At 48.8% G+C, this 13,482-nt stretch overlaps 1 protein-coding gene across 1 annotated transcript in view; it reads left to right on the forward strand.

Moving 5' to 3' along the window:
* IGFBP4 (insulin like growth factor binding protein 4) overlaps positions 1 to 11,320 on the forward strand; it is a 104,952-nt gene extending 93,632 nt beyond the window's left edge. Inside the window, exons 2-4 of the mRNA XM_015422582.1 lie at positions 744 to 907; positions 3,287 to 3,415; positions 9,815 to 11,320. Of these exons, the coding sequence (XP_015278068.1) occupies positions 744 to 907; positions 3,287 to 3,415; positions 9,815 to 9,949 (428 nt within the window). The 3' untranslated portion in view covers positions 9,950 to 11,320. The remainder of the gene's footprint in view (positions 1 to 743; positions 908 to 3,286; positions 3,416 to 9,814) is intronic.
* The last annotated feature ends 2,162 nt before the right edge of the window (positions 11,321 to 13,482 follow it).

Here is a 13,482-nt window from a genome sequence, read left to right on the forward strand (position 1 = left end):
TCACCCACTCTGTTTCCCCCCTCTGTTTCTCTGCCCTTCTTCCTTCTCAACTATCCTTCCTCCCATTCACTCTCTGTCTTTCTACCCATCTACCTTCCTTCCTTCCTTCCTTCCTTCCTTCTTTCCTTCCTTCCTAGCTTTCTCCCTTCCTTTCTTTCCAAAATAATACCATTAACCCCACTCTGCCTCCCCCCCGTTTCTCTCTTTCCCCCCTATCTAACTCTCTCTCTCTCTCTCTACCTCCTCTTCTCCATTCCTGCCTTCCACTCGCCCTTCCTTCCTATCTAGGGCCCGGGAGAGATTAGGAAGTTCACCTAATGCTATTGCAGAGAGGTTTTGAGGGTGGTGCCTGGGGAGGGTGGAAGTTGTGGCAGATATGATGTCACTGATGGTGATGCTCTAGGAATTTCTCCTAAACTCTGTGGTAAAGAACATAGAGGCATGGTGGAAAATTCCTAGAGCGTCATTATGGTGGCCATTTTTTTTCTCCTGCTCCTTAATTTCTTGAGAGTGAGAGACTGGGGCTGAGGGCAGGAGTATATCCACCACAGGTAGGTATGTAGCAAGCCTGGCAGGAAGCTGTTGAACAGCCTGGCCCTATAATGCAACCATCATGAAGCACCTTGAGATGCATCTTTATCCTTAAAAACATGTTGGGATTGCTCCCTGTACCCTTGCCCCCCCCCAAACTAAAACCCTTCTATTGACCCTTTTCGCCCTCCTGTGCCTTTGTTCCTCTTTAGAACAGGAGGAGGTTGAACTCCCCAGCAACAACTTGAACCCCTGCAGCAGTCACGACAAAAAATGCCTCCAGAAGCAGCAAGCCAAACTACGCGACAGGATCAACCTTGGGGTCAAGATGAGGAGCACTGGCATCCTACCTGCCCGGGAGGATACCCGGCCAGTGGTGAGGTGTTCTGCTTTCTTCTCTTCAGGGGAGGTGGAGCCATAAATCACATCTGAGCAGATTAGCCTCTTTGCCGATCCTTGAACCTATTTCTCACCGCAGAGCTAAGTAAAGGCAGTATCTCCACCCTGCTGGAAATGGAATCACCTGACCAACTTCAATTACTACTAGCCATTTAACTCTGAGAGCTTTGAGTGAGGCCATCAAATGCTCCAGTGTAACATGTAAATGCGAGCTTAGGCGTTTTGGGGAAATGTGCAAGAAGCTGCTAAAGGCTTGCACAAAGAAAACAGTTCTTTAACCAGAACAATCCACTGGCTGTTTGTATTTATACCGTAAGCTGAAGAGGTCTGCTGTAGCTGTTTTACAATGTTCCTTATCATAGACCTTAACTCTTCGACTTTTAGCCACAGAGCAGCTTCATTTGGTTTGGATCAGGCCAGCTCTGCTGGTGATCTGCCCCCCCCCCAAAAGAGCCCACAAGTAGAGCTACCTTTCCCCCAGGCAGGGACAAGGACCCCCCCACCTTCAGCTTTTGTTGCCCGCCGCCGCTTTGAGCAGCAGGAGAACATTTTTTAAAATGGCATCATCATGTGCTCCACTGCTTCACTTCTGGTGAAAAAGTAGACGTGATCTAGAGTAAATTTAGGAACCACCAGAAAGTATGGTAAAACCACAGAGTTTCTCGCAATTCCTAGAGCTACTGTACATCACTTCCAGGTTTTCACCAGATGTGAAAACACAGAACATTGCACGCCCTCCATACCCCTGCCCCTGAACCTCCCTCTGGTTGCCAGGCAACCCTACCCACAAGCCATGTTGTATCACAGCCTACCCTTTGCCCCTCCCCCATTCTAAGATGGCAGAGCGACTTGAGATTAATTGAGCCCTGGAGTGATTACAATTCATATGCAGTGGGATGTCTCTGGAAAAAGAGTTTACCATCCCTTACCCTGCTGTACTGTACAGCCCCTATCCCAAACACGCGTTATAGAATCATAGAATCATAGAGTTGGAAGGGACCTCCAGGGTCATCTAGTCCAACCTCCTGCACAATGAAGGAAATTCACAAATACCTTCCCCCCCATGCCCAGTGACCCCTATTCCATGCCCAGAAAGTGGCAAAAAATACCCTCTCCAGGATCCCCAGCCAAAGTGGCCTGGAGGAAATTTGCTTCCTGCCCCCAAAGTGGTGATCAGCATTTCCATGGGCATGTAAGAAAGGGCCATAAGAATGAAGCACTGATGCTTACTAAAATAAACATTTTAAAGTGCCAGGAGATGCATCACATGTTTTGATCTTGACTGGATTCGTCACCCATTCCTTTTCATGAAATTCTGCATCCTTAAACAAAGGACACAATGATCATGACATTTATTTTAACATGATTATCTTAATTATGAGGAGACCATGTGGTATAAACGTTAGCCAGAAGCAGAGGGGGTGAAGTGGTGTGTGTGTGTGTGTGGGGGGGTGAGTTGTCCAGCAGCAGTGGGCCCTGTTGGAAGCAGTGGGGCTTTTGGGGGCTCCAACCCTTTTCTTAAAGGCATAGCCCCACAAGAATTTCTCCTGTAAATGCTTTCCCCAAAAACATTTAAAAACATTTTCAAAAGGCATGCACTCCTTTAAGCAGAGTGGGGTGCTGTGGTTGACTAATTCCCACACTGATCAAGGGGGTTGGAGTAGGTGACCTCTAGGATACCTTCTAACTCTGTGTCAAGAAACTGGTCTCCTTTAGGAGAGTTTTTCTGCCTAAGTGTTAGCTTTCTTGACTGTAGAAGTCCTCACCCCCACCTGCTGGCTTGTTATCAGAATTGTTGCTTAGGCTGGCAGAAGTGATTAACTTGCAGCAGCTGAGAACTGTTGTCTAAAGTGGTTGACAACTTGCAATTTAGAGATCTATCCTGGTAACAGCTTTCTATTGGCTAAATGCCTTTTCTTTCTGCCCTGAGAACTTCAGCCCCACCAGAAGAAAAATTGCCTCGCAAGCCACAAAATCCTGGCTATGGGCCTACCTGGGTCCCAACAGTGGCCCCACTTCAGGGTATGGTGATGCTCACTCTGCCTGGAGTTTGAGACAGAAGGGGCCAGGCCAGTGGAAAAATGCCTTTTTCTTTCATCCTCCACTTTGTCAGGGAAGAACTGTTTAGAACTCTTTTGTCCGAGGGGCCAAGCTCCCATGCTCCAACAGAAACTGTGGTGGATGAAGAACAAAATATATATACTGATTTCCATGCCTCCCACACATCCCATCCCAGAGAGGGAGAGGCAGAGGTCCAATGTCAAAAACCATGGAAACAAACATCCTGGACATGCGAGGAGAGCCACGGGGAAGAGCAAATGTGTGAAGTGATTCTTCCCTCTTCTTTTGGACTTAGGTCCACGGAGCATGTCAGAGTGAGCTTCACAGAGCACTGGAGAGATTAGCAGCTTCACAAACCCGGACCCATGAAGATCTGTATATCATCCCGAACTGTGACCGCAATGGGAACTTCCACCCCAAACAGGTAACACCCAGGAAGGGTGGTAGGGGTGCCATCCTCCAGGTGGGGTCTGGACATCTCCCACAATTGCACCTGATCTCCAGGCTGCAGAGATCAGTTCTCCTGGAGAAAATGGCTGCTTTGGAGGGTGGACTCTGTGGCACTGTACCCCACTGAGGTCCCTGTCCTCCCCAGGCTCCACCCCCAAATCTCCAGCAATCTCCCAACACAGAGTTGGCAGCCCTAAGGGCTACCTCGGTCTTGCATAGTCAACTTTTTAAAAGGTTAAACCAACAGTGTATTATACATTTTCAAAGGCAGAGCATGTACTTAGGATCTCCCACCAGGACCAAAGCACACGTGATGCAGGAAATCTGTGATAATTTTCACTTAAAAGCTGCTAGTTGTGTCAGGGAAGTAGCTGGAAAGACAGCATCTAAAGCCTTTCCCTTTCCACCATGGTTTCCCCCCCCCTCTGATCTAAATCATCCATCCCCCCAGGCTAGGCCAGTCTCATCAGATCTTGGAAGCTAAGCAGAGTCAGCCCTGGCTACGATTTGGATGAGAGACCACCGAGGAACACCAGGGTTGTGACACAGAGGCAGGCAATGGCAAACCACCTCTGAACCACGTCTCTCGCCTTGGAAGCCCCATAAAGGGTTGCCATAAGTCAGCTGTGACTTGAGGGCACTTTCCACCATCACGACTGAAACTTCTATTAATCCTGCAGGGGGTGGGGGAGAGATATAGCTAATGTCAGTGATGACATAGATACATCTGTGAAGAGACATCCCTGACCATGCAAATATTGCTTAAAAACGCAAATGCTAAGGCCCACCTAGTTGAGCATTTTTCACGCATAGGGTTGCCATCCCCCCAATGGGGGTGGGTGTTCCCCCAATTTTGGGGACCCCAATGGGGGTGGATGTTCCCCCAATTTTGGCTGGCAGGGGAGCCCCACCCCCAAAGAGCCCCACCCTGCCTGACATGCCTGGTGTGATGACATCACCCAGAGGTGACATCATTGTGTCGGGCATGTCATGTGGGGGACACTCTAGCATTTGGGCAAAAACTCTATGGTAACTATAGAGGGTTTTTTTCCCAGATGCTAGAGCATCCCGCCCAACGAGCCCAGCGCGATGATGTCACCTGTGGGTGACCTCATTGTGGCACACGTGCAAAGCGCATGGACTAGAAGACTCCTGGAACAAGACTGGACCCCCCACTAGCAGCCAGGTTAGACCAAGTAACCCTGTTCATGCAGGTCCCAGAAAGAGAAAGTAGATAGTCCACTGGAAATTGCATATCACTAGCCTGTGGAACTGGGTGAATATATCATGTTTTGGAATATATGAAGACTGAGGAAGGGGAAAAGATGTTGTAAGCTGCTTTGGGTTCCCGTCGATGTTGAATCATACCAATTCCCCACCATCCCCCAGGGACAGTGTCTTTTCGTGGACTCGAGGCTTTCCCCAGCCACACTATCTGTAGCTCTTTCTAGTGGTATCAAACCAGGGACCTTGTAAATACAAAACCAAAACAAACACAGTGATTGGAAGATATGTGAGTTGATGTTTTTAGCATTTTAAGACACAGCTGTATTTGGGTCTAGTTCAGGTTGGGGCCAGAGTGCAGGAGGACAGGCTGGTTAACCTTCCCCCCCCCCCAATGTGGCTTTCCTGGATCCAACCGTTTCCCCTGCTGTTATTAACTCTGGAAAGCTTTGGTTTGACCCTAAGGCATGTGTTCTGAGCTGGGTTCCCTTCCTGACATCTTTTCCACATTTTTTTTCCTTTTTGTGTGTGTGTGTGTGCCAAAGTACAGTGTTTTCCCCTGTCAAAAGTCAAGGCAAGGCTATAATTTGATCATTAAAATTCCAAACATGAGACTGAAATCATATGTGTGCTTTAAAGTTCAGGAAGGTTGAAACGTGATTGTAAATCATCCTCTCCTGCTTGGCCCTCCATAAGTTCAGGGAGCCAACATTGGTACATTTCAAATGGCCTGCTTTTCACACATCAAAAATATGATACTCGTGAATTTAGAGCTGCTTTTCTGATTTCCACTCATATACACTGAGGTTGAAAAGCACTTTAAGGAGCACATGTGAAATTGGTTTTTAAATTTCTTTCCAGTGGGAGTTATCCATACATTAGAGGCTCTTGCATTCCACAATTGCAGAGATGCTGCAGAAAGTGGTGGCAGCTACAAGCATAGATAGCTTCAAGAGGGGATTGGAGAAACATATGGAGCAGAGGTCCATCAGTGGCTATTAGCCACAAAGTATAGATGGAACTCTCAATCTGGGACAGTGATGTTCTGTATTCTTGGTGCTTGGGGGGCAACAGTGGGAGGGCTTCTAGTGTCCTGGCCCCACTGTTGGACCTCCTGTTGGCACCTGGGTTTTGGCCACTGTGTGACACCGAGTGTTGGATTGGATGGGCCATTGGTCTGATCCAACATGGCTCATATTTATCTTCTTATGAAATGTCATTGGATGGCTTGATTCGTGAAAATCATAGGACTGGTCCCAGGTTGCTCTTTGCTGGGCAAAGGCTTTCTAAAGCAAAATATTATTTGCTTGCTTCATTTATTATTTCGCGGGGTAGGGTGGGGTATAAATTTAATAAAGAAATAAAAAATTTACAAAATTTGTATCCCATCTTACTGCCCTTACAATGACTGCCAAGGTGGCTGACAATTTAAAACATATAGGATAATATTACATTATAAAACCGTTATAAAAAAACCCTCTGAAACATACATCATTAGAACAATTTGTAAAGGAGTTTTAAAAAACAGTTAAAACACATACAAAACACAAAAACATTGGTTAGGAAGGAGGGATTATCAAGGGAATGCCAAATGAAACAAGAAAGCATTCACCCTGCTGGCAGAAGACGGCAACAGAAAGGGACCGACAAATCTCCCTGGGGAGAGAGTTCCAGAGCTTTGGGGCCACAACTGAGAAGGCCCTGTCCTGCATTGCCACCCAGGCCACTGGAAGTGGGGCCTCCAAAGTTGTCCGTAATGGTCGGGTGGGTCCGTAAGGGAATAGGCAGTCCTTGAGATATGTCGGTCTCAAACCACATAGAGCTTTAAAGGTCAAGACTGGCTTCTTGAATTATGCCTGGAAATAAATCGGAAGCCAGTGCATATGGAACAAGACTGAAGTGCTATTGTCCCTATGGCCCACTCCAGTCAACATTCTGGCAGCAGCGTTCCATAGAAGAAGAGAACAGAAGAGATTGGATTTATACCCCACCTTTCACTACCCAAAGGAGTCTCAGAGCGGCTTACAAACTCCTTTCCCTTCCCCTGTGAGGTAGGTGGGGCTGAGAGAGCTCTGACAGAAACTGCTCTTTCAAGAACAGCTGTGCCAGAACTATGGCTTGCCCAAGGTCGGTGCAAGTGGAGGAGTGGGTAATGAAACCCGGTTCTCCCAGATTAGAGTCCACACACTTAACCACTACACCAAATTACACTGTACCAACTGAAGTTTCTGAACACTTCTCAAGGGGAGCCCCATGTAGAGCGCATTACCGCAGTCAAATCTAGATGTCACCAGGGCCTGCACCACAGAGGCCAGATCTCTCCTGCCCCAGAAAAACCACAGCTGGCTGATCAGTGGAAGCTGGTAAAAGGCAGTCTTGGACACAGCTGCCACTGCATATCCAGCAGTAGGCCTGGGTCCAAGAACACCTCCAGACTGCAGACCTCTTCCTTCAAGGGGAGTGCAACCCCATCCAGAATGGGTGACACCTTGAATCCTGGGTCAGACCTTCCGCCCACCAGCAGCACTTTCATCTTGTCTGGATTAAGCTTCAGTTGATTAGCCCATTTCCACTCCAAAACTGCCTCCAGGCACTGCTTTAGGGTTTCTACAGCCTCCCTGGGATCAGCTGAAAACACGAGGCAGAGCTGAGCATTATCCGTGTATCGGTGACGGAAATCTCCAGATGGCCTCATCCAGAAATTTCATGTAAATGCTCAATAACATAGGGGACAAGATGAAACCTTGCAGGACCCCATAGGCCAAAGGGCTGAACAGCAGTTCCCCAGCACCACCTTCTAAAATCTACCCTCAAGGTAGGACTGGAAGTACCGCAGAACGGTGCCTTCCAGTTCTGGTCCAGATAGGCGATCCGGATGGATACCACGATCGATGGTATCAAAAGCCACTGAGAGATCCAAGAGAATCAACATAGTCATTTAGGCACCCCTTTTCTCCCTAGTGGAGACCCAAAGTGATTGGCAACCCTCTACCTTCCTCCATTTTATCCTCACAACAACCCTGTGAGGGAGGTTAGGCTGAGATTGTATGACTGTCCCACTTAGGTCCAATGGCAGCTTTCCATTGCATAGTGAAGATTCTAACCAGAACTTGTGACTGACCCAAGGTCACCCCAGCAGCTGCATTTGGAGGAGTGGGGAATCAAACCCAGTTCTCCCAGATTAGAGTCCACGCTCCTAACAACTACACCAAACACCCACACCCCCACACCCAAGTTTTGTTGTTGAGATTCAAGTTGAAGGGATATTTAAAAGCAAACAAACCTGAAACTTTGTTTGCTTTCAAATGGGTTTTGAGGTAATAATGTTAAACACTGATTTGACAAATGTAGCAAGCCCTCTCAACCCCTGCACCCAACAGCTCTGGCATCTTAGAATACTGGAGAGGGGAAATACACAAATGAGACTATCGTTTTTGCAAGCAAATAACAAGTGAGCAGAATTTGCTCCAGCCTGTCGAACACATGCCAGTCTTGAGTGAAGAGAGGAATAGCTGTATGTGCTCTGATCAACGTGGGCAGCCATGTTGGTCTGAAGCAACAGAACAAAGTTAGAGTCCCCTGGGCACCTTTAAGCCCAACAGAGTCTTATTCAAAGGTGTGAGTTTTCATTGTGCACGCACACTTCCTCAGACAATGAAATGGAATTACAGAATTACAGATCGTAGTTGTATATATAGACGGTGGGTTGTTAAATTAGCATGCAAAATAGTGAAGATGGTTTTTTAATAGATAAAAAAAGAATGACAAGCTTGGTTTCTGGTTATCATTTTTTTTTTTACATTATATACCGCTCTTTCCCGAAGGCTCGGAGCGGTGTACAGAGCATTGTCAATTTCACCTGACTAGGGCCACAGTACAGGGGAGGGTGGGTGCCTACCGGGCACCTGAGCAGCCGAGCTCTTCTATGTTGTTCCTTCCGTGGAGGGATCTTCGGTCTCCAGGCGGCGGTTTCTCGGTGAAGGTCTGAACTTTTTCGCAGCGACTCCTTCAGGCACGGTCCGGCTACAGCGGCTGGTCTCCGTCCTCATCTGTTTGGGTTCAACTGAGGAGAAAGACAACATAGGTAATCAGCAGTGTTCCCTCTAAGGTAAGTTAGTGTGAGCAAGCTCACAGTTTTTTAGCCTCCAGCTCACACATTTTTGTCTTAGCTCAGGAAGGAGGGCTCCAGAACAAACTGATTGATGCAGTAGCCAAATCCCCTGCTCACAACGTTTAATGCCAGTAGCTCAGAAAATAGAATAAGTATGTCAGAACCAGTGATCCCTCTAAGCTGTGGAGTCTCGTGAGCAAAAATTCTAGTTTGTGAGCTACTGGCATTAAGTCTGTGGGGAATTTCACATTACCCAGTTTCACCCGGTTTCAAGCCAGTAATGATCCGTCATGGAGTAAACTGGTATAGGGCTGCCATTTCACACATGGCTTTCCCCTTCCGGTAAAGAGCTGGATCTGAAGTGGTTTGCCATTTCAGACTGCACTGCTTCCCCCCCCGCTGTTTTTCGCCCGTGCGGGCGATCTCCGGCTTTTTTTTTTTACTGTTCGCTTTAGAGCGCTATAGCACTATAGCAGTATAACAAAACACTCCATGTATTCCAATGGGATTGATATAGTGCTATTCCATTATAGCGTTATAGCGCAATAACGCTATAAAACAAATGTTCCAAAAAAAAAAGCTGGAGATCGCCCGCGCGGGTGAAAAACGGTGGGAAAAAGCGCATTGGAACCGGGAGAGGAAACTGAGGAGTACTTGGAAGCGGTTGACAGGTAAAACGCTTCAGCCCCATTTCCTAAACGGGACAGAAGCAATTGTGTATGAAATGACAAATATATTTTGGAAGGGAACCGGTTCTCAAACGGTTCTGTCTGAAATGACAGACTAGAAACTGTTTGGGAACCGTTCCTCTTCCGGAATATATCGCCTGTCTGAAATTCCTCTGTGAGTGAGCCATTTGACTATTGCTCTGGAGCCCTCCTTCCTGAGCTAAGACAAAAATGTGTGAGCTGGAGGCTAAAAAACTGAGCTAGCTCGCACTAACTCAGCTTAGAGGGAACGCTAGTCAGAACTGGAGATTGATGTACTTTGCATGTGCTGTGGGCCAACAATGAAAGTCCTCCCTTCTCTCTTCTCCAGTGTCACCCGGCATTGGATGGGCAGCGAGGGAAATGTTGGTGTGTGGATCGGAAAACCGGGATCAAGCTGCCGGGAAGCCTGGAGCTGAAGGGAGACCTGGACTGCCACCAGCCCACAGAAGGAGCCCAAGCGTGACTTGACAGATAAGAAGTAGACATTGGGCGTTCCTTGGTGAGCTGCCGAGGAAACCGAAATGGTGCTGTTGGAAGAACAGACAAAACACCAACTGGGACATTATTACCACATGGGGGGGGTATTTTTTTGTGGGAGGGGGGGACAGTTCATGACAGCGACATCTGCCCCCTGCATTAATCCACACATGACAGCCAACCGGCACCCTTGGGCATTTAATTTGGTAGCAACGTAACAGCCAGAGTTCTTCCTTCATGATTTTGGAAACAACATTTTATTTGAGTGACCACTGATGACAGAAGCCCTAAAAACTTTTGATACAAGTACTCCAGATAGACCAGTTTTTGTTTTTTAGCACAAACCGCTGGAGAATTGTTTCTCCTTTGAGGGTTTTTGCTGAGAAACGGAAAAGAGCAACGATGGAGGGAACCTTCTCTACCGATCCTTTCCCACATCTAAGCAGGCCAAACTTGTCGATCCACCTCCTACCCCATCCCCCTGCCCAGCCTAGCACACTCGCCTTCTTTAAGGCAAGGGTGGTAGCAGCTTAAAGTGCGGGAACATGTAGCTGAAGCCTTCCATGACATGGAAGTAAAGAGCACCACCTGGTTATTTGCTGCAGAACCAACTGATATAAAGGCAGGGGCTCCGTCCCATCTGAGGCTACGTAAAGCGCGCCTCGTGAGCACACACAAATCTGGCTCACATTCACACGCCTCTAGATTAGGATGCAAAACTCCCAGACCGAGGGGTGAGACATCAGCATCTCATCCCTCCCGGTGACCAGTGACATAAAAGAAAGCCTATGCAAACAATGCGTATAATTTTCACAAACGGCAGAATGTAACTCAAGCGCTGTAGGATTATCTGTGTACGTGTGTCGGGGGGGATCTTTTGATGGGAGCAGCGAATACCTTGCCCAGTGCTAACGACAAAGACTGGCACAGTTTCAAGGCCAACTTGAGCAGACCTCCCACAACTGAAGTGTGTAGAGCACCCGGGGCCAGTTTGGCTCCCAGCCTCCAGCACAGCTGGAATCAAATACATTTGAGACCTTGAGCGGTTGCGTTGCCGAGACGCTCAAAGTGTGACCCAGGAAGACCCGGATTCCAATCACCATGAAGCTCACCGGGTGACCGTGGGTCAGTTACTCCTTCTCTCCATCTTGGGGTGACCTACCTCACGGGATAAAATGAAGGAAGGGAGAACCGTGTTATGCTGTCTTGAGGTCCCTGGGATAAATATGTGGGAGGTCATTCCCCTTGTAGTAGAAGAGAGGGTCGTTCCGGGGAAACTCCTGCACATGCTGGCTTGCTGAGCCGAAAGGAGTGCCACCTACGGCTGCCAGCTCTGTGTTGGGAAATAACTGGAGAGTCTGGGGGTGGGGCCTGGGGAAAGTGAGGTGTGGGGAGGGACCTCAGCAGGATTCAATGCCACAGAGAGCCCACCCTCCAAAGCAGCCATTTTCTCTCCAGGTCTTGGTGGTCTGGAGATCAGCTGTAGTGGTGGGAGAGTTCCAGGCACCACCTGGAGGCTGGCAGCCCCAGCGCCACACCCTTTCCCCTTTCCCACTGTGGGAGAATAAGGCTGCTCCTCAGATGAAATAGTTCCCGGTGCTCAGCGGGCCACACCCTGCTCCACAATATGGCACCCTGTCAGATATAGCTTGTCCTTTTCAAAAACGTCTGTTCAGGAAAGGAGAGGTCAGGGTGAGAACGCTGGCCAGCAGCATATGTTTCTCTTAATGAAGCCGTTCCCCTGGGAGGCAGAGTCTTCATGGTATGATCAGAAAAATCGTGTGGGCTCTGCCCTTGCTGGATTAAATCACTTCGGGCAGCAGGGTGATGGCATGCTTGAATTTTGTCCCATCTAAAAATCCTCGGTCATGTAGGGGAAAATGGCATTGGATAGAACGCTCGTCTACCCCTCTGCTTTGTAACTCAGAGTTCTCTTTGTTTTTACACGGGAGGACAGTCAGATATGCAGTCCTCACATCCCCCCCCCATTCTAAAACGGTATAGTCCATAGAGAGCATGCACAGTTCTGATGACCATGGAGCAAAATTCTAGATTATCTGAAATTCAGGTATCCCGAAACTGCTGATTGGCAGATTGCAGCATGTAAACATGACTGTCTCCACACATGTATGATCTCTTGATTATATTTCCAGCAACACGAAGTTTTTGCACTAATACAGTGGTGGGCTCAGCCGATCCTCAGCACTCAGTTATCAGCGCAGCAAATCTCTTAGCATCAGCCCACAACTTTACAGTATACCACGATCATATGTGCACAGCAATTACAGTGTATACTCAAGATTTTAAGGTGATATCTTAGCTGGCAGCTGGCGAGAGGCCGGTGGGGGGGCGGAGATTGCCAAAATTGGTGTTACTTGATGTGGTGGTGTCAGTTCTTATGTGGAGACCCAGAAGTGACATCACCTCATTGCATGGCACTCTAGAATTTCCCGGAAACCATAGAGTTTCATGGGAATCCTAGAGTGTCACTTGAACACATTGCTGTTGACCCAGAAGTGACATTGAGCAATGCCAGTCCTCCCATTTCCCCTCCCCTCACTGCTACAGTGAACGTCAGTGGGGGATGGGGGAAGTGCCAGAAGGAGTTTACCCACTGAGAGGGGACAAACGGCATCCCTATTGATGTTGCATTTTAATGCACTACCTTGGGGGGGAGTACACTTCCCCCATGTGCAGTCATGGCTATGACATGCAACTGGAATGCAGAATGTGGGTTTACGACTGCAGCCAACAGATCTTGCTTATTTCTTGCAATGCAGTGTGTGAAATGCGACATAAGTTTTTGCTGCATTGTGAGCTTCAGTTATGTGCTCCACGGCTGCGTGCAGGGCCAGCCCGAGGTTTTCTGGCGCCCTAGGCGGGGCTACCTTCTGGCGCCCCTTCCCGCGCGTGCCCAATTACGCAGTTGTCAACCTCCAGGTGGGGCCTGGAGACAAGGAAGTCAACTGTAATGGCAATAGCTTACAAAGCGCATCTCCCCTCCGGGAAGGAGAGGGCTGGAAACTCCCCCCCCCCCAGCATCCCTGCAGATCTCCGCCTTGTGTGGGCTGGGAGAGGACGCAGAGGGGCGACCTGCCCGGGGACCTCCTCTGCCCAGGAAAAGGCGGTGCTTCCACGCTTCTGTGGTGCGTGGTGCATGGATGAAAACCCTGTCTTGGGCAGCAGCGGGGGGGGGGGCGTGGATCCCTGGGGCCCTTCCTCCCCCTCCTCCATCGGAAGTGACTGGTCTGGAAGTGAACAGCGGTGCAGACCCCCCCACGTCCAGACCCTCCCCTCCCCCCCACGCAGACCCTCCCTGAGACCAGCCGCCCCCTAATTCATGCAGCAAATCACCCGCTCAGAACTTTAATGCCGTCGCCCGCTCAGAACTTTCATGCCAGGCATTGCCAGCAGCTCACAAAGTAGGATTATTGCTCACGAGACGCCACAACTTTAAAGGAGCCTTAATCCGCCCCCCGCCCCCCTGACGGCGACGGCACTTTTGTTTTGCCGGCTTGC

The sequence above is a fragment of the Gekko japonicus genome, unplaced genomic scaffold (genome assembly GCF_001447785.1).
Source record: "Gekko japonicus isolate JY-2015 unplaced genomic scaffold, Gekko_japonicus_V1.1 scaffold1613, whole genome shotgun sequence".
NCBI lineage: Eukaryota > Metazoa > Chordata > Lepidosauria > Squamata > Gekkonidae > Gekko > Gekko japonicus.